General features: G+C 49.0%; 1 protein-coding gene across 3 annotated transcripts in view; it reads right to left on the bottom strand.

The window, feature by feature from the left end:
- SHROOM1 (shroom family member 1) overlaps positions 1–24,965 on the bottom strand; it is a 240,837-nt gene that overhangs the window by 52,879 nt on the left and 162,993 nt on the right. For all 3 annotated transcript variants that reach the window (XM_063928169.1, XM_063928168.1, XM_063928167.1), the window contains 2 exons: positions 12,718–12,829; positions 12,211–12,483 (listed from right to left, as the gene is read on the bottom strand). In XM_063928169.1, coding sequence (XP_063784239.1) covers positions 12,211–12,483; positions 12,718–12,829 — 385 coding nt within the window. The remainder of the gene's footprint in view (positions 1–12,210; positions 12,484–12,717; positions 12,830–24,965) is intronic.

Raw genomic sequence — 24,965 nt, 5'->3', positions numbered from 1 at the left:
ATCATTTTGGAATAGTAACCCCGGCCTTGTTGAAGGAGGGGTACCTTGATTTCACCTGCTGGAAGTACAGCTTGTGAATTGCCGCCATTACTACCTTTCTCCGAGGGCAGCAGGCAAGGCTGATGTGAGGCAACGGCGAGGGGAAGTCGTCTCGAACTCCAGCCTGTATCCCTGTGATACTACTTGCAGAACCTAGGGATCCACCTGTGGGCAAGCCCACTGGTCCCTGCAGTTCCCGAGACGCGCCCCCACCGCACCTGTCTCCACCTGTGGAGCCCCAGCGTCATGCGGTGGACTCAGAGGAAGCGAGGGAAGATATTTGATCCTGGGAACTGGCTGACTGGTGCAGCTTTTTCCTTCTTCCCTTGTCTCTGTGCAGAAAGGAAGCGCCTTTTACCCGCTTGCTTTTCTGAAGCCGAAAGGACTGTACCTGAAAATACGGTGCTTTCTTAGGCTTTTGTGAGGAAACCTGAGGTAAAAAATTTTCTTCCCAGCTGTTGCTGTGGATACGAGGTCCCAGAGACCATCCCCAAACAATTCCTCACCCTTATAAGGCAGAATCTCCATGTGCCTTTTAAATGCAGCATCACCTGTCCACTGCCGGGTTTCTAATACCCTCCTGGCAGAATGGACATTGCATTAAGTCTGGATGCCAGCCGGCAAATATCCCTCTGTGCATCCTTTATATATAAGACAAGGTCTTAAATATGCTCAATGTTAGCAAAATATTATCCCTGTCTTAGCGTATTAATATTATCTGACAGGGTATCAGACCACGCTGCAGCAGCACTATTTATGCTGAGGCAATTGCAGGTTTCAGTATATAACCTGAGTGTGTAAATACAGACTTCAGGATCGCCTCCTGCCTTTTATCAGCAGGTTCCTTCAAGGTGGCCGTATCCTAAGACGGCAGTGCCACCTTTTGACAAACGTGTGAGCGCCTTATCCACCCTAAGGGATATCTCCCAACGTGACCTATCCTCTGGCGGGAAAGGGTACGCCATCAGTAACTTTTTAGAAATTACCAGTTTCTTATCGGGGGAAACCACGCTTCTTTACACACTTCATTCATTCATCTGATGGGGGAACAAAACACTGGCTGCTTTTTCTCCCCAAAAATAAAACCCCTTTTATGTGGTACTTGGGTTCAGGTCAGAAAATGTGTAACACATTTTTCATTGCCGAGATCATGTAACGGATGTTCCTAGTGGATTGTGTATATGTCTCAACCTCGTCGACACTGGAGTCAGACTCCGTGTCGACATCTGTGTCTGCCATCTGAGGTAACGGGCGTTGTTTGAGCCCCTGATGGCCTTTGAGATGCCTGGGCAGGTGCGGGCTGAGAAGCCGGCTGTCCCACAGCTGTTACGTCATCCAGCCTTTTATGTAAGGAGTTGACACTGTCGGTTAATACCTTCCACCTATCCATCCACTCTGGTGTCGGCCCCACAGGGGGCGACATCCCATTTATCGGCCTCTGCTCCGCCTCCACGTAACCTTCCTCATCCAACATGTCGACACAGCCGTACCGACACACCGCACACACACAGGGAATGCTCTGACTGAGGACAGGACCCCACAAAGTCCTTTGGGGAGACCGAGAGAGAGTATGCCAGCACACACCAGAGCGCTATATAATGCAGGGATTAACACTATAACTGAGTGATTTTTCCCCAAATAGCTGCTTGTATACATATATTGCGCCTAAATTTAGTGCCCCCCCTCTCTTTTTAACCCTTTGAGCCTGAAAACTACAGGGGAGAGCCTGGGGAGCTGTCTTCCAGCTGCACTGTGAAGAGAAAATGGCGCCAGTGTGCTGAGGGAGAAGCCCCGCCCCTTTTTCGTCTGACTTTCTCCCGCTTTTTCTGGAATACTGGCAGGGGTAACTTTACATCTATATAGCCTCTAGGACTATATATGATGTAGATTTGCCAGCCAAGGTGTCATATATTGCCCTCAGGGCGCCCCCCCCAGCGCCCTGCACCCATCAGTGACCGGAATGTGAGGTGTACATGAGGAGCAATAGCGCACAGCTGCAGTGCTGTGCGCTACCTTGGTGAAGACCGAAGTCTTCTGCCGCCGATTTTCCGGACTCTTCATGCTTCTGGCTCTGTAAGGGGGACGGCGGCGCAGCTCCGGGAACGAACACCAAGGTCGGGTCCTGCGGTCGATCCCCCTGGAGCTAATGGTGTCCAGTAGCCTAAGAAGCCCAAACTACCACCTGTTAGGTAGGTTCGCTTCTTCTCCCCTTAGTCCCTCGCTGCAGTGAGTCTGTTGCCAGCAGATCTCACTGTAAAATAAAAAACCTAAATATACTTTCTTTCTAGGAGCTCAGGAGAGCCCCTAGTGTGCATCCAGCTCAGCCGGGCACAAGAATCTAACTGAGGTCTGGAGGAGGGTCTTAGTGGGAGGAGCCAGTGCACACCAGGTAGTCCTAAAGCTTTCTTTAGTTGTGCCCAGTCTCCTGCGGAGCCGCTAATCCCCCATGGTCCTTACGGAGTCCCCAGCATCCACTTAGGACGTTAGAGAAATAATATTAGTATTCCGAGTACCCAATCCAATTTCATTTAAGTTGTTTTCTCTGCCAAAACACTGCATAAAAAGAACAATAAATCTCATGTCAGTGCTTTTTCTGGGAATCAGCGTCTTCCTGCCTTTACTAATGCCTGTGATATTATCTGAAATTAGAGGGAGGAGACCTACAGTAGATTATTGGTTTATAAACTATAATGACCCAAAATGGAAGGATTGTGTATGTTTATATATTATTAATATCTCTTCATATATTGCCTGCATAGCCCTGTGCATATTATAATTGAGAACGCATGGTATAATGGTTAGCATTACTGCCTCACAGCTCTTGGATTCAATTCCCACCATGGCCCCAACTGTGTTGCGTTTTTATATTCTTACTATGCCTGAGTGGGTTTCCTCTGTGTATCGTTAGTGGCGTCACAACAGGAGCGTGGGGCCACACTCAGGTGTCACCAACCAAGGGGTCACACCAAAGTGCCGGCTCCTGCTCAGTGACAGGAGCCGGGTGTTGCACAGTAACATTACGTGCAGCATCTGTGGATGCCGCGCATCAGTGATCTTGGCTGTTTGGCAGAGCAGCGGTGATCACAGGATCTCCCAACCTGCCCCCCCTGCCCCCGGGAAACTACGACCCACGGGAGGGACAGCGGGATAGTGTCCGAATAGGGGGACTGTCCCGGTGGAATCGGGACAATTGGGAGGTTTGCTGTACATAACAGAGTATGGCCCTTTTAACAGTATATGAATAAAATGTGAACTGGCCACTTTCCTGGCACTTGCCATTATCAAAACTAGTGCACAAAAATAGACATGCAAGATGGAATTCTTTTACTATCAGGACTGTTTGCCTATGTCATCATTCATATTCCAACCTTATCTCTAACTAAGGAGCTTGGTTACAGACAAGGAAAGATAGCAAATTGAGAATGGTTTGGAAGAGGTCTGTGGAACTGTGGAAAGCTGGTTGGGTGATAACAATCAAAGTTAAGATTGAATTTATGGTGGGACATGGAGGTTCCAAAACTGAAGATAACCTTAATATATACATATATGTGTACACATATACACACACACAGACGTGGACAAATGTGTAAAAGAACCCATGATTTACAGTGAAATAACATGAAAGTGACACACGTAGTTGGCATCCATTATTGCTTATTCCATATATAATAGAAATCAAACGTTGCATTAGATTTTGGAGTCAACAGAGGTTTGATAGGATTCAGATCATGTCTCGTAGAAGACCACTTGAGAACAGTCCAATGATCTGTTATCCATTCAAAGTGCCTTGATAGTGTTGATATTTCATTGTGCCCTACACAGATACAAGGGGAGGCAGCTGTCGGGATCCCAAGTGTCAGGGTACAGATGCCGGAATCCCAACATCTGGTGAAATACTGGCAGTCGGCCTGGAATCTCCACTTGGGTGGTGGTCCACACCACCACCCGATGGGGAATATCACCCTATGGTGACCAAAGGTCGCCACCGGGCACGAAGCGTTATGAGCACAGCGAGTCTGAGAGGCTGACACGCTGCGCTCGCCACCCGTATCCCAGCTGTCAGGATCCCGATGTTGGTCTCCTGACCGCCGGAATTTCGTCAGTCGGGATATCATACTGATCCCGATTCAAGGCAAACAATGCCAGACACCACAAAGCAACCCCAAAACATAACCCAGCCTCCTCCATGTATCACAGTAGGTATAGTGTTCTTTTCTTTTACAGCTTAATTTTCTCATCTGTGAACAGGGCTAATGTGACTTGCCAAAAAGCTCCAGGTTTTTTTTTCATCTGTCTAAAACACATTCTTCCAGAAGCATTGAGTCAATATGCATTTCAGACAATTACATTTTTATATTGTTTTTCCAAAATTGGAGTCCTCCTGGATCTTCTTCCAAGGAGCTCACTGTCCCTCAAAGGGGGTAATTCTGAGTTGAACGCAGCAGCAAGTTTGTTAGCAATTGGGCAAAACCATGTGCACTGCAGGGGGGTAGATATAACATGTGCAGAGAGAGTTAGATTTGGGTGGGGTGTATTCAAACTGAAATCTAAATTGCAGTGTAAAAATAAAGCAGCCAGTATTTACCCTGCACAGAAACAAAATAACCCACCCAAATCTAACTCTCTGCAAATGTTATATCTGCCCTCCCTGCAGTGCACATGGTTTTGCCCAATTGCTAACAAACTTGCTGCTGCGATCAACTCAGAATTAGGCCCAAAAAGCGTTGGATAGAGCGATCAGGCACTGATATACCTTGACCTTGGAGTTCAGCTTACATCTCCTTGGAAGTTTTCCTTGGCTTTTATTTCCCAATCCTCACTATCCTCCTGTTTAATCTGGGGTCAATTTTCCTCTTGCAGCCACATCCAGAGAGGTTGGCTACAGTTCCATGGACTTTAAACTTCTTAATAATATTTGCAGCTGTAGTCACAGGGGTGGTCTTCAGGTTGCCGGCGGCCGGGCTCCCGAAGACCACCATACCGGCGCAGGAATCCCGACCGCTGGCATACCAACATCTTTTCTCCCTTTTGGCAGTCCACGATCCCCCTGGAGGGAGAATAGATAGCATGGCGTGCATAGCGCACCACCGAGCCAGCAAGAGGCTCATTTGCGCTCGCCCAGCTGTCGATCAGGATTCCGGCGCCGGTATGCTGGCAGCCTGGAGCCCAACCGCCGGCATCACATACTACACTCGTCACAGGAACATCAAGCTGCATGGACATGGTTTTATAGCCTTTACCTTTAATATGCTTGTGTATAATTTTCTTTCTGATCTCCTCAGATAACACAGAATTTGACAGCAGATAAGAACCACTTGGCTCATCTAGTCTGCCCATGTACATACTAGTGATGAGCGGGTTCGGATCCTCGGGATCCGAACCCGCCCGAACTTCACCTTTTTTTTCACGGGTCCGAGCGACTCGGATCCTCCCGCCTTGCTCGGTTAACCCGAGCGCGCCCGAACGTCATCATCCCGCTGTCGGATTCTCGCGAGATTCGTATTCTATATAAGGAGCCGCGCGTCGCCGCCATTTTCACACGTGCATTGAGATTGATAGGGAGAGGACGTGGCTGGCGTCCTCTCCGTTATAGTAGAAAAAGACTGAGTATAAAGACTGAGTGACTTACTTATAATTGTGGGGAGGATTGTGGACGGGGAGCAGCTGTTAGGGAGTACAGTGCAGGGTTTTGATTATACCACCAGTGAGTTTAATCCTTTGTTTGTTTCTCTGCCTGAAAAAAACGCTCCACCATATCTGTGCTCACTCAGTGTGCTGCACTGCTGCATGATATATCTGTGCTGAGTGCACTGCTCACACTGCCTAATTGTGGGGACTGGGGAGCAGTTATAGCAGGAGTACAGTGCACAGTTTTGCTGACAGTGACCACCAGTCCAGTATACGTTTGTCTGCCTGAAAAACACTCCTGTCTGTGGTGGCTTTTTTTTTCTTCATACTAGTTTAGCAGTCTGCTGACAGTGTCCACCAGGTCCGTTATTATTTATTATACAGTATATTATATTTATTTTATATATATCTAGCAGTACGGTAGGCCACGGCTGTACCTACCTCTGTGTCGTCAGTGCACTCGTCGTCCATAAGTAATATAATACTATACTATCCATCCATCTACATTGTATACCTGTGGTGGCTTTTTTTTTCTTCATACTAGTTTAGCAGTCTGCTGACAGTGTCCACCAGGTCCGTTATTATATTATACAGTATATTATATATATATATAAGCAGTACGGTAGGCCACGGCTGTACCTACCTCTGTGTCGTCAGTGCACTCGTCGTCCATAAGTAATATAATACTATACTATCCATCCATCTACATTGTATACCTGTGGTGGCTTTTAGTTGTGCGCATTAAAATATGGAGAACAAAAATGTGGAGGTTAAAAAAATAGGGAAAGATCAAGATCCACTTCCACCTCGTGCTGAAGCTGCTGCCACTAGTCATGGCCGAGACGATGAAATGCCATCAACGTCGTCTGCCAAGGCCGATGCCCAATGTCATAGTACAGAGCATGTAAAATCCAAAACACAAAAGATCAGTAAAATGACCCAAAAATCAAAATTAAAAGCGTCTGAGTAGAAGCGTAAACTTGCCAATATGCCATTTACGACACGGAGTGGCAAGGAACGGCTGAGGCCCTGGCCTATGTTCATGGCTAGTGGTTCAGCTTCACATGAGGATGGAAGCACTCATCCTCTCGCTAGAAAAAAGAAAATACTTAAGCTGGCAAAAGCACAGCAAAGAACTGTGCGTTCTTCGAAATCACAAATCCCCAAGGAGAGTCCAATTGTGTCGGTTGCGATGCCTGACCTTCCCAACACTGGACGGGAAGAGCTTGCGCCTTCCACCATTTGCACTCCCCCTGCAAGTGCGCCTCTTTTTTTCTTTGCGTCATGTGCTATTTGGGGAGTATTTTTTTGAAGGGCCATCCTGCGTGACACTGCAGTGCCACTCCTAGATGGGCCAGGTGTTTGTGTCGGCCACTTGGGTCGCTTAGCTTAGTCACACAGCTACCTCATTGCGCCTCTTTTTTTCTTTGTGTCATGTGCTGTTTGGGGAGTATTTTTTTGAAGGGCCATCCTGCCTGACACTGCAGTGCCACTCCTAGATGGGCCAGGTGTTTGTATCGGCCACTAGGGTCGCTTAGCTTAGCCATCCAGCGACCTCGGTGCAAATTTTAGGACTAAAAATAATATTGTGAGGTGTTCAGAATAGACTGGAAATGAGTGTAAATTATGGTTATTGAGGTTAATAATACTATGGGATCAAAATGACCCCCAAATTCTATGATTTAAGCTGTTTTTTAGGGTTTTTTGAAAAACACACCCGAATCCAAAACACAACCGAATCCGACAAAAAAAATTCGGTGAGGTTTTGCCAAAACGCGTTCGAACCCAAAACCAAAACCCGAAAAATTTCCGGTGCACATCACTTGTACATACACACTAGGGTTAATTTATTTTGTTGGCAGCAAGTTAACCTACTAGTATATTTTTGGATTGTTGGAGGAAACCCATGCAGGCATGGGGAGAATATACAAACTCCATAGTTAGGGAATTGATGGGAATGGAACCCATGACCTCAGTGCTGTGAGGCAGTAATGCTAACCATTACATCTTTCCTTATGGCCACTAACATCCTTCTAGATGGTCCCACTAAATCAGGTCATAAATGTGAAGCAACCAGGACACAAAACTATGTACAGTACAGGTGATACAAAGTGCAGATTTCCCACACATACGGTACGCCAACCTCATGCATTTAGCAACGCACCCCTATATGAAAGGTACAATGCATGATGTAGGGCAATGAGTAGTACAAGTGTCAATGCTCAAATGTTAGCATAGCCAACACTGGAAGCAGAGCATCCATCAATGCTACAGACTCAATAGGATTTTTTTACCATTTGATGGAAGGATTGCTATGTTGGCAACAATTGCATGCATCCTTCTGATGGCCATCCATTGGCTGCATGTTTTCATGCATGGTGCAGACACACAAATTCCCATCTCTGTACCACATAACGATTGGTGTTTAAAATACTGATTGTTATCTTGCAATGGCCTCCACAAGGGATATTGTCATGTTTACATAGCTACCAATATTTAAAAGCCATCTTGCAATACCCAAACCTAGCCAATATCGCATTACATTTATAATCTAATCCTTCCGCCCCTTCCCAGAATGTCCTGCTCTTCCACGCACTTTCCTCCTGTCCTTTCCACTCCCAACTCTACAGCACTTCTTTTATACCTACACTGTCTTGTGTTATAGTTTAACATCACACTTCTGCATCTTACATGCCAGTATTTTGCCTTGTTAACCCAGGTCTTTGTAATATGCACTAATTCCACACTGTGCAACACTGCAAGATTTCACTACCTTATATGATTATAAGGTAACGCTCTCCTTTGCTTTCTCTGATCCATATTCAATGTGGTGCACATGATGATACCAAACAGCAGAGTGACTACTTTTCTCCATTTAAATACGCTGAATGTTTGGAATAAGACATGTGTGATGCTAATTCAAAAAAGCATTTCGTTTGAAATATCACTATAATCCATTTTTTTATTATCTTTCTAAGGGGTACCAACAAATCTGTCTAGGCCATTTTAGAATATCTTTGAAGAATAAAAAATATTTTTTCTTACTTAATTCTATGAAACACTGTAGCAGTGGCATGTAGGTATACATGAGACAATAGCTTGGCGCTTGTCAGAAGGAATGAAGAAGCATTGTCTCAATGAGCTGTAAGGGTAAAAACAAATTTGTCCATGTCTGTATATATTATTGTTATTATTTACATTTGGCACCCGATACGGTCCCTTCATTTTGTTCACAGAATTCTAAGGGATAGCATACAGGAGTATCTACAGACCACTAAGATTATTAGCAAGAACCAGCATGGGTTTGTGAGGGACAGATCATATCAAACTAACTTAGTTAGCTTCTCTGAGGAAGTGAGTGACAACCTTGACCAGGGAAAAGCAGTGGATGTGGTCTACTTAGATTTTGCAAAAGCCTTCGATACAGTGCCTCACAGGAGACTGATCATCAAATTAAAGGAGCTTGGCCTAGGAAAATCTGTTTGTACATGGATAAGTAACTGGCTGGATAACAGGGTACAACGAGTAGTGGTCAACAGGGTACAACGAGTAGTGCTCAAGCTGGACACCAGTAGTCAGTGGAATACCACAAGGGTCCGTACTCGGGCCACTACGGTTCAACATATTTATCAATGACCTAGAAATAGGCCTGGAAAGCACAGTGTCAATCTTTGTAGATTATACTAAACTGTGTAGGGTAATTAATTTGGAAATAGATGTGGAGTCTCTGCAGAATGATTTATCTAAACTTGAAATCTGGGGGTCTAAATGGAGAATGAGGTTCAATATAGAAAAATGCAAGGTTATGCATTTCGGGACTAAAAACAAACTTGCATCCTCCATATTAAATGGGGAAAGTCTACGGGTAAAAGTATTGGAAAAAGATTTGGGGGTACTCATTGATAATATGCTTAATAACCGTATACAATGTCAAAGCGCAGTAAAGAAGGCAAGTAAGGTGTTAGCGTGCATAAAACGGGGAATTGAGACATGGGACGAGAGTGTAATCCTGCCACTGTACAAATCATTGGTACGTCCGCACCTGGAATATTGTGTTCAGTTTTGGGCACCACTGTATAAAAAAGGGGTGGTATTCATGTGACAGCCGGTCAGCTGACCGACAGTCACATGACCTCCTCCACCAGCCCGACGGGTCACTGTCCCGATGGTCGGCATGCCGACCAACAGGGACTATTTCCACTCGTGGGTGTCCACGACACCCATAGAGTGGGAATAGAACCCGTGGCGACCGCAGGTCGCCACCGAGCCCGCAGCGCGGCTCGCTGCACTCGCCCCTCCCCGCCGGGATCCCGGCGTCGGTATGCTGCCGGGATCCTGGCGTCGGTAAGCTGACCGGCGGTCAGGAGACCGCCGGTCAGCCGTACTACACCCATAAAAAAGATATCGGTGAACTCGAAAGGGCTCGAAATTGATTAAAGGGCTAGAGGGACTGGATTAGAAAGATTTACTAGGTTGAATATGTATACACTGGAAAAGAGGCGTCTAAGAGGAGATATTATTAATATCTTCAAATATGTAACGGGACATTACAAAGAGTTATCAGAGGAATTATTTATTAAAAGAACTCTGTTTAGGAAATGTGGGCACTCGCTGCGGCTGGAGGAGAGAAAATTCTGTACGCAACGGAGGAAAGGGTTCTTCACTGTTAGGGATATAAGGATTTGGAATTCCTTGCCAGGGAAGGTGGTAATAGCGGACTCTGTAAGTGCATTTAAAAAAGGATTGGATAAATTACTGATTGAAAATTATATCCAAGGTTATAACATTTAAAATATTCACGCTGATAATCCGGGTGTAACATGATTTATAGTTGTTAACTAGTCATAAAACATTACTTCAGCAGGTACATTATAATCCACTCAACTTAATACATAATACAGGTTGAACACGATGGGCATTTTGCCTCTATTCAACCTCAATTACTATGTAACTACGTAACATCTATTCAGTATTCACTGTCTGCATTCGATCAAATGCTTCCCCTCCCCCCATGGGAGAGAGAGGCTTGCAAGTGGGAAGAGGAGAGACAGTGCCCGAAAAGTGGGACTGTCCTGCCAAAAGTGAGAGGGTTGGGAGGTATGCTGCCACCAGTATGCCCTTCTGCCCCCCACCATCAATATGCATCCCCTGTATGCTACACAGTTCCCCCTACCAGTGCCCTGAGTACACATCTTCTGTGGCCATGGCTCTTGTATCCTTCCGGCTCTGGGTTGTGTATACAGCACAGAGTGGCTCCCAAGTCCCCCAATCAGCACCATGGACACGTGTCACGTTACGCTGATGAGGGAACTTTGGAATGAATGCAGAACGCAGAGCCGTGGGAACAGTCACGGGTTGCGTGACGAAACGCGTCAGGACTCCTCCCCTTTTCTCACACATTGACCGCACGCTCTGGGACACTATCTACAGCCCCATCTTACCGGCTATAGGAGCAAGCGGTATACGTCTCAATACAGGACGAAGCCGCTGTACTAGCCCCGTATGCTGATAGTGGCCGGACATCAGTCTCTCTCCCTCTCATCATCCACGGACAGCATACGTCCAGAGAGCATTGGAGAAGTACAACAGAGTGCTGGATCCCGACAGCGGCTCTAATCTAATCAGCCGCGCACCTGCCTTTCCCCACACACTGCAGCGGGCTGTGCACGCCCAGGGGAACGATTATACAAGTGTGGGATTCCGGCGTGTATGGACAGACCCTCCGATTCTGTTGTGCATTGGGCAATTTGAATCCACCCGAGGACGCTCGGGTTTTGCAGCCCTATTGGAGAGGTAACTAAATATAACAATTCCATACATTGGCTTCTGGAACTTTGAGACAATGTACTACACAGCTCAATATTCATAGAAGATTATCATTGCTTTCAACAACTACATTTATATCCAGCAATTGTGCTTCGTCCAAATAGTGTTACACGACAGTCTTGGCTACAGTGTTGCAATAGCTGATACATTTGGACTGCCGGCAGCTGTCCAGTCTGCATCATCTTCTTTAATTGTTTGCTGTAACAGTATAGGCAATTCATGTGAGCGGTTTATCTAATATATGTGGCAATTTTGTGAGAATAGGGATTACCAATTGTGTTTTATATATAATCTTGTGCTTAACAAAGTGAAATTTTATACTGATTTAATTTAAGAATAAATATTTAATTTAATTTTACCCCTTGGTTGTGATGAATTTAGACTTTACAGTGTCAGAATGAAATGAGCGCCTCTATTTAATCCTTCTCTACTCTTCCAAGGTCACTGGGTCCTGTTAGTGCAATCGGAAAATGACCAGACACATAGGCCAGTAGCAGTGATTTATGGTCACAATCACATTTACCAACATGCCAGATAATGATACGACACACACTGTGATATTGAGCCAGTTGAAGTATATTGCTGCTGATACAACAATGTGGGTGAGCTACATTAAGCATTTTTTCCGGTTTTGATTGACACTCTATGATACACAGGCAGTATTCTGTAAATGTAAACTTATTATGAAATATCATTTTGTAAATAAAATCCACTTACCATTTCATCTGCATCTGTATTCTCATCGATTCTGCTCAAAGCGTTTTCAACCCGAAGCAACCTCATGGACAGACAGAAGAGAAGGCTCACCACTTTCTCCAGATCTCCAATAAACATCATATAGCGCTCGTATTCATTGGGTTTGCAAAGCTCTTTCACTACGGCTTCCAGCTTTGTACCGTGAGTTGTGTTTTCAGCGATCTCGGAAAGAAGCAATTGCCTGTCAATGTAAAGCTCCTCCAGTCGTAAATTTATGTTGGAAATAAGCTCTATCTGTAAAAAATTTTTAGAGAAGAAATAAAAAAATAAAATAAAAAAAAACCATGGTATGGAAAGTCATCAATTGTAATTACCTATAAATGGTCGCACATATTTAACTAATTAGTGGGTTTACAGTGTTAATGTAAAAATGTAGCTGGCACATCCACTGACGCGTTCCTCTGTAGCTAATTTTACTCATGTCAGCGCTTAATCATTCCCAGAATCACAGGCCATACGGCAATTTACCTTTTTTAAAGTGTTGTCATCCAGGCATTCTCTTTCCGACCTCTGGCTATGCCTCTTCTCAAGCAGCAACATGCCCTTTGAGTGTAACTTTGACATATCCTCAGGACTCAACCTGTTGAAAAAAAAAAGCATCACATTTAAAATGGAAATGGTTCAAATCAGCGCATGTGTGGCCACTACACAGTCAGGGCAGGGGGTAGTATGGGTCAATTCAGAACATGTGTGACCACTACACACAGTCAGGGCAGGGGGTAGTATGGGTCAATTCAGAACATGTGTGACCACTACACACAGTCAGGGCAGGGGGTAGTATGGGTCAATTCAGAACATGTGTGACCACTACACACAGTCAGGGCAGGGGGTAGTATGGGTCAATTCAGAACATGTGTGTCCACTACACACAGTCAGGGCAGGAGGTAGTATGGGTCAATTCAGAACTTGTGTGCCTACTACACACAGTCAGGGCAGGGGGTAGTATGGGTCAAATCGGGTGGTCTTCAGTATGCCGGCTGTCGGGATCCCGGCGCACAGTATACCGGCGCCGGGATCCCGACAGCCGGCATACCGACACTTATTCTCCCTCGTGGGGGTCCATGACCCCCCTGGAGGGAGAATAAAATAGTGTGGCGCCCGTAGCGTGGCGAGCGCAGCGAGCCCGCAAGGGGCTCATTTGCGCTCGCCACACTGTCGGTAAGCCAGCGGTCGGGCTCCCGGCGCCGGTATGCTGGTCGCCGGGAGCCCGACCACCGGCATATCGTAGTGAACCCGTCAAATCAGCACGTGTGTCCACTACACAAAGTCAGGGCAAGGGGTAGTATGGGTCAATTCAGAACATGTGTGGCCTCTACACAGTCAGGACAGGGGGTAGTATGGGTCAAATCAGCGCATGTGTGGCCACTACACACAGTCAGGGCAAGGGGTAGTATGGGTCAATTCAGAACATGTGTGGCCTCTACACACAGTCAGGACAGGGGGTAGTATGGGTCAAATCAGCGCATGTGTGGCCACTACACACAGTCAGGGCAGAGGGTAGTATGGGTCAAATCAGAGCATGTGTGGCCACTATACACAGTTGGGGTAGTGGGTAGTATGGGTCAATTCAGAGCATGTGTGGCCACTACACACAGTCGGGGTAGGGGTAGTATGGGTCAAATCAGCACATGTGTGTCCACTACACACAGTCAGGGCAGAGGGTAGTATGGGTCAAATCAGAACATTCGTGCCCACTACACACAGTCAGGGCAGGGGATAGTATGGGTCAATTCAGAGCATGTGTGGCCACTGCACAGTCAGGGCAGGGGATAGTATGGGTCAATTCAGAGCATGTGTGGCCACTGCACAGTCAGGGCAGGGGGTAGTATGGGTCAAATCAGAACATTTGTGGCCACTACACACAGTCAGGGCAGAGGTTAGTATGGGTCAAATCAGAACATGTGTGGCCACTACACACAGTCGGGGCAGGGGGTAGTATGGGTCAAATCAGAACATTCGTGGCCACCACACACAGTCGGGGCAGGGGGTAGTATGGGTCAAATCAGCGCATGTGTGTCCACTACACACAGTCAGGGCAGAGGGTAGTATGGGTCAAATCAGAACATTCGTGCCCACTACACACAGTCAGGGCAGGGGGTAGTATGGGTCAAATCAGGACATGTGTGTCCACTACACACAGTCAGGGCAGAGGGTAGTATGGGTCAAATCAGAACATTCGTGCCCACTACACACAGTCAGGGCAGGGGGTAGTATGGGTCAAATCAGGACATGTGTGTCCACTACACACAGTCAGGGCAGGGGGTAGTATGGGTCAAATCAGCACGTGTGTCCACTACACAAAGTCAGGGCAAGGGGTAGTATGGGTCAATTCAGAACATGTGTGGCCATTACACACAGTCAGGACAGGGGGTAGTATGGGTCAAATCAGAGCATGTGTGGCCACTACACACAGTCAGGGCAGAGGGTAGTATGGGTCAAATCAGAACATTCGTGGCCACTACACACAGTCAGGGCAGAGGGTAGTATGGGTCAAATCAGCGCATGTGTGGCCATTACACACAGTCAGGGCAGAGGGTAGTATGGGTCAAATCAGAGCATGTGTGGCCACTACACAAAGTCAGGGCAGGGGGTAGTATGGGTCAAATCAGCGCATGTGTGGCCACTACACACAGTTAGGGCAGGGGGTAGTATGGGTCAAATCAGGACATGCGTGGCCACTACACAAAGTCAGGGCAGGGGGTAGTATGGGTCAAATCAGAGCATGTGTGTCCACTACACAGTCAGGGCAGGGGGTAGTATGGGTCAATTCAGAGCATGTGTGGCCACTACACACAGTCAGGGCAGGGGATATGGTTCAAATCAGCGCATGTGTGGCCACTGCACAGTCAGGGCAGGGGGTAGTATGGGTCAAATCAGAACATTTGTGGCCACTACACACAGTCAGGGCAGAGGGTAGTATGGGTCAAATCAGAACATTCGTGGCCACTACACACAGTCAGGGCAGAGGGTAGTATGGGTTAAATCAGCGCATGTGTGGCCACTACACACAGTCGGGGCAGAGGGTAGTATGGGTCAAATCAGCGCATGTGTGTCCACTACACATAGTCAGGGCAGAGGGTAGTATGGGTCAAATCAGAACATTCGTGCCCACTACACACAGTCAGGACAGGGGGTAGTATGGGTCAATTCAGAGCATGTGTGGCCACTACACACAGTCGGGGGGGGCAGGGGGTAGTATGGGTCAAATCAGAACATTCGTGGCCACTACACACAGTCAGGGCAGAGGGTAGTATGGGTCAAATCAGAACATTCGTGGCCACTACACACAGTCAGGGCAGAGGGTAGTATGGGTCAAATCAGAACATTCGTGGCCACTACACACAGTCAGGGCAGAGGGTAGTATGGGTAAAATCAGCGCATGTGTGTCCACTGCACATAGTCAGGGCAGAGGGTAGCATGGGTCAAATCAGAACATTCGTGCCCACTACACACAGTCAGGGCAGGGGGTAGTATGGGTCAATTCAGAGCATGTGTGGCCACTACACACAGTCGGGGCAGGGGGTAGTATGGGTCAAATCAGAACATTCGTGGCCACTACACAAAGTCAGGTCAGGGGGTAGTATGGGTCAAATCAGCGCATGTGTGGCCATTACACACAATCAGGGCAGAGGGTAGTATGGGTCAAATCAGCGCATGTGTGTCCACTACACACAGTCAGGGCAGGGGGTAGTATGGGTCAAATCAGGACATGCGTGGCCACTACACACAGTCAGGGCAGAGGGTAGTATGGGTCAAATCAGAACATTCGTGGCCACTACACACAGTCAGGGCAGAGGGTAGTATGGGTTAAATCAGCGCATGTGTGGCCACTATACACAGTCGGGGCAGGGGGTAGTATGGGTCAATTCAGAGCATGTGTGGCCACTGCACAGTCAGGGCAGGGGGTAGTATGGGTCAAATCAGAACATTTGTGGCCACTACACACAGTCAGGGCAGGGGGTAGTATGGGTCAAATCAGGACATGCGTGGCCACTACACACAGTCAGGGCAGAGGGTAGTATGGGTCAAATCAGAACATTCGTGGCCACTACACACAGTCAGGGCAGAGGGTAGTATGGGTTAAATCAGCGCATGTGTGGCCACTACACACAGTCGGGGCAGAGGGTAGTATGGGTCAAATCAGCGCATGTGTGTCCACTACACATAGTCAGGGCAGAGGGTAGTATGGGTCAAATCAGAACATTCGTGCCCACTACACACAGTCAGGGCAGGGGGTAGTATGGGTCAATTCAGAGCATGTGTGGCCACTACACAAAGTCAGGGCAGGGGGTAGTATGGGTCAAATCTGAGCATGTGTGTCCACTACACAGTCAGGGCAGGGGGTAGTATGGGTCAATTCAGAGCATGTGTGGCCACTACACACAGTCAGGGCAGGGGATATGGTTCAAATCAGCGCATGTGTGGCCACTGCACAGTCAGGGCAGGGGGTAGTATGGGTCAAATCAGAACATTTGTGGCCACTACACACAGTCAGGGCAGAGGGTAGTATGGGTCAAATCAGAACATTCGTGGCCACTACACACAGTCAGGGCAGAGGGTAGTATGGGTTAAATCAGCGCATGTGTGGCCACTACACACAGTCGGGGCAGAGGGTAGTATGGGTCAAATCAGCGCATGTGTGTCCACTACACATAGTCAGGGCAGAGGGTAGTATGGGTCAAATCAGAACATTCGTGCCCACTACACACAGTCAGGGCAGGGGGTAGTATGGGTCAATTCAGAGCATGTGTGGCCACTACACACAGTCGGGGCAGGGGGTAGTATGGGTCAACTCAGAACATTCGTGGTCACTACACACAGTCAGGGCAGAGGGTAGTATGGGTCAAATCAGAACACTCGTGGCCACTACATACAGTCAGGGCAGAGGGTAGTATGGGTCAAATCAGAACATTCGTGCCCACTACACACAGTCAGGGCAGGGGGTAGTATGGGTCAAATCAGAACATTCGTGGCCACTACATACAGTCAGGGCAGAGGGTAGTATGGGTCAACTCAGCGCATGTGTGTCCACTACACACAGTCAGGGCAGGGGGTAGTATGGGTCAAATCAGGACATGCGTGGCCACTACACACAGTCAGGGCAGAGGGTAGTATGGGTCAAATCAGAACATTCGTGGCCACTACACACAGTCAGGGCAGAGGGTAGTATGGGTTAAATCAGCGCATGTGTGGCCACTACACACAGTCGGGGCAGAGGGTAGTATGGGTCAAATCAGCACATGTGTGTCCACTACACACAGTCAGGGCAGAGGGTAGTATGGGTCAAATCAGAACATTCGTGCCCACTACACACAGTCAGGGCAGGGGATAGTATGGGTCAATTCAGAGCATGTGTGGCCACTGCACAGTCAGGGCAGGGGGTAGTATGGGTCAAATCAGAACATTTGTGGCCACTACACACAGTCAGGGCAGAGGTTAGTATGGGTCAAATCAGAACATGTGTGGCCACTACACACAGTCGGGGCAGGGGGTAGTATGGGTCAAATCAGAACATTCGTGGCCACTACACACAGTCGGGGCAGGGGGTAGTATGGGTCAAATCAGCGCATGTGTGTCCACTACACACAGTCAGGGCAGAGGGTAGTATGGGTCAAATCAGAACATTCGTGCCCACTACACACAGTCAGGGCAGGGGGTAGTATGGGTCAAATCAGGACATGTGTGTCCACTACACACAGTCAGGGCAGGGGGTAGTATGGGTCAAATCAGCGCATGTGTGGCCATTACACACAATCAGGGCAGAGGGTAGTATGGGTCAAATCAGCGCATGTGTGTCCACTACACACAGTCAGGGCAGGGGGTAGTATGGGTCAAATCAGGACATGCGTGGCCACTACACACAGTCAGGGCAGAGGGTAGTATGGGTCAAATCAGAACATTCGTGGCCACTACACACAGTCAGGGCAGAGGGTAGTATGGGTTAAATCAGCGCATGTGTGGCCACTATACACAGTCGGGGCAGGGGGTAGTATGGGTCAATTCAGAGCATGTGTGGCCACTGCACAGTCAGGGCAGGGGGTAGTATGGGTCAAATCAGAACATTTGTGGCCACTACACACAGTCAGGGCAGGGGGTAGTATGGGTCAAATCAGGACATGCGTGGCCACTACACACAGTCAGGGCAGAGGGTAGTATGGGTCAAATCAGAACATTCGTGGCCACTACACACAGTCAGGGCAGAGGGTAGTATGGGTTAAATCAGCGCATGTGTGGCCACTACACACAGTCGGGGCAGAGGGTAGTATGGGTCAAATCAGCGCATGTGTGTCCACTACACATAGTCAGGGCAGAGGGTAGTATGGGTCAAATCAGAACATTCGTGCCCACTACACACAGTCAGGGCAGGGGGTAGTATGGGTCATTTCAGAGCATGTGTGGCCACTACACAAAGTCAGGGCAGGGGGTAGTATGGGTCAAATCAGAGCATGCGTGTCCACTACACAGTCAGGGCAGGGGGTAGTATGGGTCAATTCAGAGCATGTGTGGCCACTACACACAGTCAGGGCAGGGGATATGGTTCAAATCAGCGCATGTGTGGCCACTGCACAGTCAGGGCAGGGGGTAGTATGGGTCAAATCAGAACATTTGTGGCCACTACACACAGTCAGGGCAGAGGGTAGTATGGGTCAAATCAGAACATTCGTGGCCACTACACACAGTCAGGGCAGAGGGTAGTATGGGTTAAATCAGCGCATGTGTGGCCACAACACACAGTCGGGGCAGAGGGTAGTATGGGTCAAATCAGCGCATGTGTGTCCACTACACATAGTCAGGGCAGAGGGTAGTATGGGTCAAATCAGAATATTCGTGCCCACTACACACAGTCAGGGCAGGGGGTAGTATGGGTCAATTCAGAGCATGTGTGGCCACTACACACAGTCGGGGCAGGGGGTAGTATGGGTCAACTCAGAACATTAGTGGTCACTACACACAGTCAGGGCAGAGGGTAGTATGGGTCAAATCAGAACATTCGTGGCCACTACATACAGTCAGGGCAGAGGGTAGTATGGGTCAAATCAGAACATTCGTGCCCACTACACACAGTCAGGGCAGGGGGTAGTATGGGTCAAATCAGCGCATGTGTGTCCACTACACACAGTCAGGGCAGAGGGTAGTATGGGTCAAATCAGAACATTCGTGCCCACTACACACAGTCAGGGCAGGGGGTAGTATGGGTCAAATCAGGACATGTGTGTCCACTACACACAGTCAGGGCAGGGGGTAGTATGGGTCAAATCAGCGCATGTGTGGCCATTACACACAATCAGGGCAGAGGGTAGTATGGGTCAAATCAGCGCATGTGTGTCCACTACACACAGTCAGGGCACGGGGTAGTATGGGTCAAATCAGGACATGCGTGGCCACTACACACAGTCAGGGCAGAGGGTAGTATGGGTCAAATCAGAACATTCGTGGCCACTACACACAGTCAGGGCAGAGGGTAGTATGGGTTAAATCAGCGCATGTGTGGCCACTATACACAGTCGGGGCAGGGGGTAGTATGGGTCAATTCAGAGCATGTGTGGCCACTGCACAGTCAGGGCAGGGGGTAGTATGGGTTAAATCAGCGCATGTGTGGCCACTACACACAGTCGGGGCAGAGGGTAGTATGGGTCAAATCAGGACATGCGTGGCCACTACACACAGTCAGGGCAGAGGGTAGTATGGGTTAAATCAGCGCATGTGTGGCCACTACACACAGTCGGGGCAGAGGGTAGTATGGGTCAAATCAGCGCATGTGTGTCCACTACACATAGTCAGGGCAGAGGGTAGTATGGGTCAAATCAGAACATTCGTGCCCACTACACACAGTCAGGGCAGGGGGTAGTATGGGTCAATTCAGAGCATGTGTGGCCACTACACAAAGTCAGGGCAGGGGGTAGTATGGGTCAAATCAGAGCATGTGTGTCCACTACACAGTCAGGGCAGGGGGTAGTATGGGTCAATTCAGAGCATGTGTGGCCACTACACACAGTCAGGGCAGGGGATATGGTTCAAATCAGTGCATGTGTGGCCACTGCACAGTCAGGGCAGGGGGTAGTATGGGTTAAATCAGAACATTTGTGGCCACTACACACAGTCAGGGCAGAGGGTAGTATGGGTCAAATCAGAACATTCGTGGCCACTACACACAGTCAGGGCAGAGGGTAGTATGGGTTAAATCAGCGCATGTGTGGCCACTACACACAGTCGGGGCAGAGGGTAGTATGGGTCAAATCAGCGCATGTGTGTCCACTACACATAGTCAGGGCAGAGGGTAGTATGGGTCAAATCAGAACATTCGTGCCCACTACACACAGTCAGGGCAGGGGGTAGTATGGGTCAATTCAGAGCATGTGTGGCCACTACACACAGTCGGGGCAGGGGGTAGTATGGGTCAACTCAGAACATTCGTGGTCACTACACACAGTCAGGGCAGAGGGTAGTATGGGTCAAATCAGAACACTCGTGGCCACTACATACAGTCAGGGCAGAGGGTAGTATGGGTCAAATCAGAACATTCGTGCCCACTACACACAGTCAGGGCAGGGGGTAGTATGGGTCAAATCAGAACATTCGTGGCCACTACATACAGTCAGGGCAGAGGGTAGTATGGGTCAACTCAGCGCATGTGTGTCCACTACACACAGTCAGGGCAGGGGGTAGTATGGGTCAAATCAGGACATGCGTGGCCACTACACACAGTCAGGGCAGAGGGTAGTATGGGTCAAATCAGAACATTCGTGGCCACTACACACAGTCAGGGCAGAGGGTAGTATGGGTTAAATCAGCGCATGTGTGGCCACTACACACAGTCGGGGCAGAGGGTAGTATGGGTCAAATCAGCACATGTGTGTCCACTACACACAGTCAGGGCAGAGGGTAGTATGGGTCAAATCAGAACATTCGTGCCCACTACACAGAGTCAGGGCAGGGGATAGTATGGGTCAATTCAGAGCATGTGTGGCCACTGCACAGTCAGGGCAGGGGGTAGTATGGGTCAAATCAGAACATTTGTGGCCACTACACACAGTCAGGGCAGAGGTTAGTATGGGTCAAATCAGAACATGTGTGGCCACTACACACAGTCGGGGCAGGGGGTAGTATGGGTCAAATCAGAACATTCGTGGCCACTACACACAGTCGGGGCAGGGGGTAGTATGGGTCAAATCAGCGCATGTGTGTCCACTACACACAGTCAGGGCAGAGGGTAGTATGGGTCAAATCAGAACATTCGTGCCCACTACACACAGTCAGGGCAGGGGGTAGTATGGGTCAAATCAGGACATGTGTGTCCACTACACACAGTCAGGGCAGGGGGTAGTATGGGTCAAATCAGCGCATGTGTGGCCATTACACACAATCAGGGCAGAGGGTAGTATGGGTCAAATCAGCACATGTGTGTCCACTACACACAGTCAGGGCAGAGGGTAGTATGGGTCAAATCAGAACATTCGTGGCCACTACACACCGTCAGGGCAGAGGGTAGTATGGGTTAAATCAGCGCATGTGTGGCCACTATACACAGTCGGGGCAGGGGGTAGTATGGGTCAATTCAGAGCATGTGTGGCCACTGCACAGTCAGGGCAGGGGGTAGTATGGGTCAAATCAGAACATTTGTGGCCACTACACACAGTCAGGGCAGGGGGTAGTATGGGTCAAATCAGGACATGCGTGGCCACTACACACAGTCAGGGCAGAGGGTAGTATGGGTCAAATCAGAACATTCGTGGCCACTACACACAGTCAGGGCAGAGGGTAGTATGGGTTAAATCAGCGCATGTGTGGCCACTACACACAGTCGGGGCAGAGGGTAGTATGGGTCAAATCAGCGCATGTGTGTCCACTACACATAGTCAGGGCAGAGGGTAGTATGGGTCAAATCAGAACATTCGTGCCCACTACACACAGTCAGGGCAGGGGGTAGTATGGGTCAATTCAGAGCATGTGTGGCCACTACACAAAGTCAGGGCAGGGGGTAGTATGGGTCAAATCAGAGCATGCGTGTCCACTACACAGTCAGGGCAGGGGGTAGTATGGGTCAATTCAGAGCATGTGTGGCCACTACACACAGTCAGGGCAGGGGATATGGTTCAAATCAGCGCATGTGTGGCCACTGCACAGTCAGGGCAGGGGGTAGTATGGGTCAAATCAGAACATTTGTGGCCACTACACACAGTCAGGGCAGAGGGTAGTATGGGTCAAATCAGAACATTCGTGGCCACTACACACAGTCAGGGCAGAGGGTAGTATGGGTTAAATCAGCGCATGTGTGGCCACTACACACAGTCGGGGCAGAGGGTAGTATGGGTCAAATCAGCGCATGTGTGTCCACTACACATAGTCAGGGCAGAGGGTAGTATGGGTCAAATCAGAATATTCGTGCCCACTACACACAGTCAGGGCAGGGGGTAGTATGGGTCAATTCAGAGCATGTGTGGCCACTACACGCAGTCGGGGCAGGGGGTAGTATGGGTCAACTCAGAACATTAGTGGTCACTACACACAGTCAGGGCAGAGGGTAGTATGGGTCAAATCAGAACATTCGTGGCCACTACATACAGTCAGGGCAGAGGGTAGTATGGGTCAAATCAGAACATTCGTGCCCACTACACACAGTCAGGGCAGGGGGTAGTATGGGTCAAATCAGCGCATGTGTGTCCACTACACACAGTCAGGGCAGAGGGTAGTATGGGTCAAATCAGAACATTCGTGCCCACTACACACAGTCAGGGCAGGGGGTAGTATGGGTCAAATCAGGACATGTGTGTCCACTACACACAGTCAGGGCAGGGGGTAGTATGGGTCAAATCAGCGCATGTGTGGCCATTACACACAATCAGGGCAGAGGGTAGTATGGGTCAAATCAGCGCATGTGTGTCCACTACACACAGTCAGGGCACGGGGTAGTATGGGTCAAATCAGGACATGCGTGGCCACTACACACAGTCAGGGCAGAGGGTAGTATGGGTCAAATCAGAACATTCGTGGCCACTACACACAGTCAGGGCAGAGGGTAGTATGGGTTAAATCAGCGCATGTGTGGCCACTATACACAGTCGGGGCAGGGGGTAGTATGGGTCAATTCAGAGCATGTGTGGCCACTGCACAGTCAGGGCAGGGGGTAGTATGGGTCAAATCAGAACATTTGTGGCCACTACACACAGTCAGGGCAGGGGGTAGTATGGGTCAAATCAGGACATGCGTGGCCACTACACACAGTCAGGGCAGAGGGTAGTATGGGTTAAATCAGAACATTCGTGGCCACTACACACAGTCAGGGCAGAGGGTAGTATGGGTTAAATCAGCGCATGTGTGGCCACTACACACAGTCGGGGCAGAGGGTAGTATGGGTCAAATCAGCGCATGTGTGTCCACTACACATAGTCAGGGCAGAGGGTAGTATGGGTCAAATCAGAACATTTGTGCCCACTACACACAGTCAGGGCAGGGGGTAGTATGGGTCAATTCAGAGCATGTGTGGCCACTACACAAAGTCAGGGCAGGGGGTAGTATGGGTCAAATCAGAGCATGCGTGTCCACTACACAGTCAGGGCAGGGGGTAGTATGGGTCAATTCAGAGCATGTGTGGCCACTACACACAGTCAGGGCAGGGGATATGGTTCAAATCAGCGCATGTGTGGCCACTGCACAGTCAGGGCAGGGGGTAGTATGGGTCAAATCAGAACATTTGTGGCCACTACACACAGTCAGGGCAGAGGGTAGTATGGGTCAAATCAGAACATTCGTGGCCACTACACACAGTCAGGGCAGAGGGTAGTATGGGTTAAATCAGCGCATGTGTGGCCACTACACACAGTCGGGGCAGAGGGTAGTATGGGTCAAATCAGCGCATGTGTGTCCACTACACATAGTCAGGGCAGAGGGTAGTATGGGTCAAATCAGAATATTCGTGCCCACTACACACAGTCAGGGCAGGGGGTAGTATGGGTCAATTCAGAGCATGTGTGGCCACTACACACAGTCGGGGCAGGGGGTAGTATGGGTCAAATCAGAACATTCGTGGCCACTACATACAGTCAGGGCAGAGGGTAGTATGGGTCAAATCAGAACATTCGTGCCCACTACACACAGTCAGGGCAGGGGGTAGTATAGGTCAAATCAGAACATTCGTGGCCACTACATACAGTCAGGGCAGAGGGTAGTATGGGTCAAATCAGCGCATGTGTGTCCACTACACACAGTCAGGGCAGGGGGTAGTATGGGTCAAATCAGGACATGCGTGGCCACTACACACAGTCAGGGCAGAGGGTAGTATGGGTCAAATCAGAACATTCGTGGCCACTACACACAGTCAGGGCAGAGGGTAGTATGGGTTAAATCAGCGCATGTGTGGCCACTACACACAGTCGGGGCAGAGGGTAGTATGGGTCAAATCAGCGCATGTGTGTCCACTACACATAGTCAGGGCAGAGGGTAGTATGGGTCAAATCAGAACATTCGTGCCCACTACACACAGTCAGGGCAGGGGGTAGTATGGGTCAATTCAGAGCATGTGTGGCCACTACACACAGTCTGGGCAGGGGGTAGTATGGGTCAACTCAGAACATGTGTGGCCACTACACACAGTCAGGGCAGGGGGTAGTATGGGTCAAATCAGCGCATGTGTGTCCACTACACACAGTCAGGGTAGGGGGTAGTATGGGTCAAATCAGGACATGCGTGGCCACTACACACACAGTCAGGGCAGGGGG

Source organism: Pseudophryne corroboree, chromosome 6, assembly GCF_028390025.1.
Source record: "Pseudophryne corroboree isolate aPseCor3 chromosome 6, aPseCor3.hap2, whole genome shotgun sequence".
Taxonomy (NCBI): domain Eukaryota; kingdom Metazoa; phylum Chordata; class Amphibia; order Anura; family Myobatrachidae; genus Pseudophryne; species Pseudophryne corroboree.
This window is presented reverse-complemented; position numbering and strand designations above follow the sequence as displayed.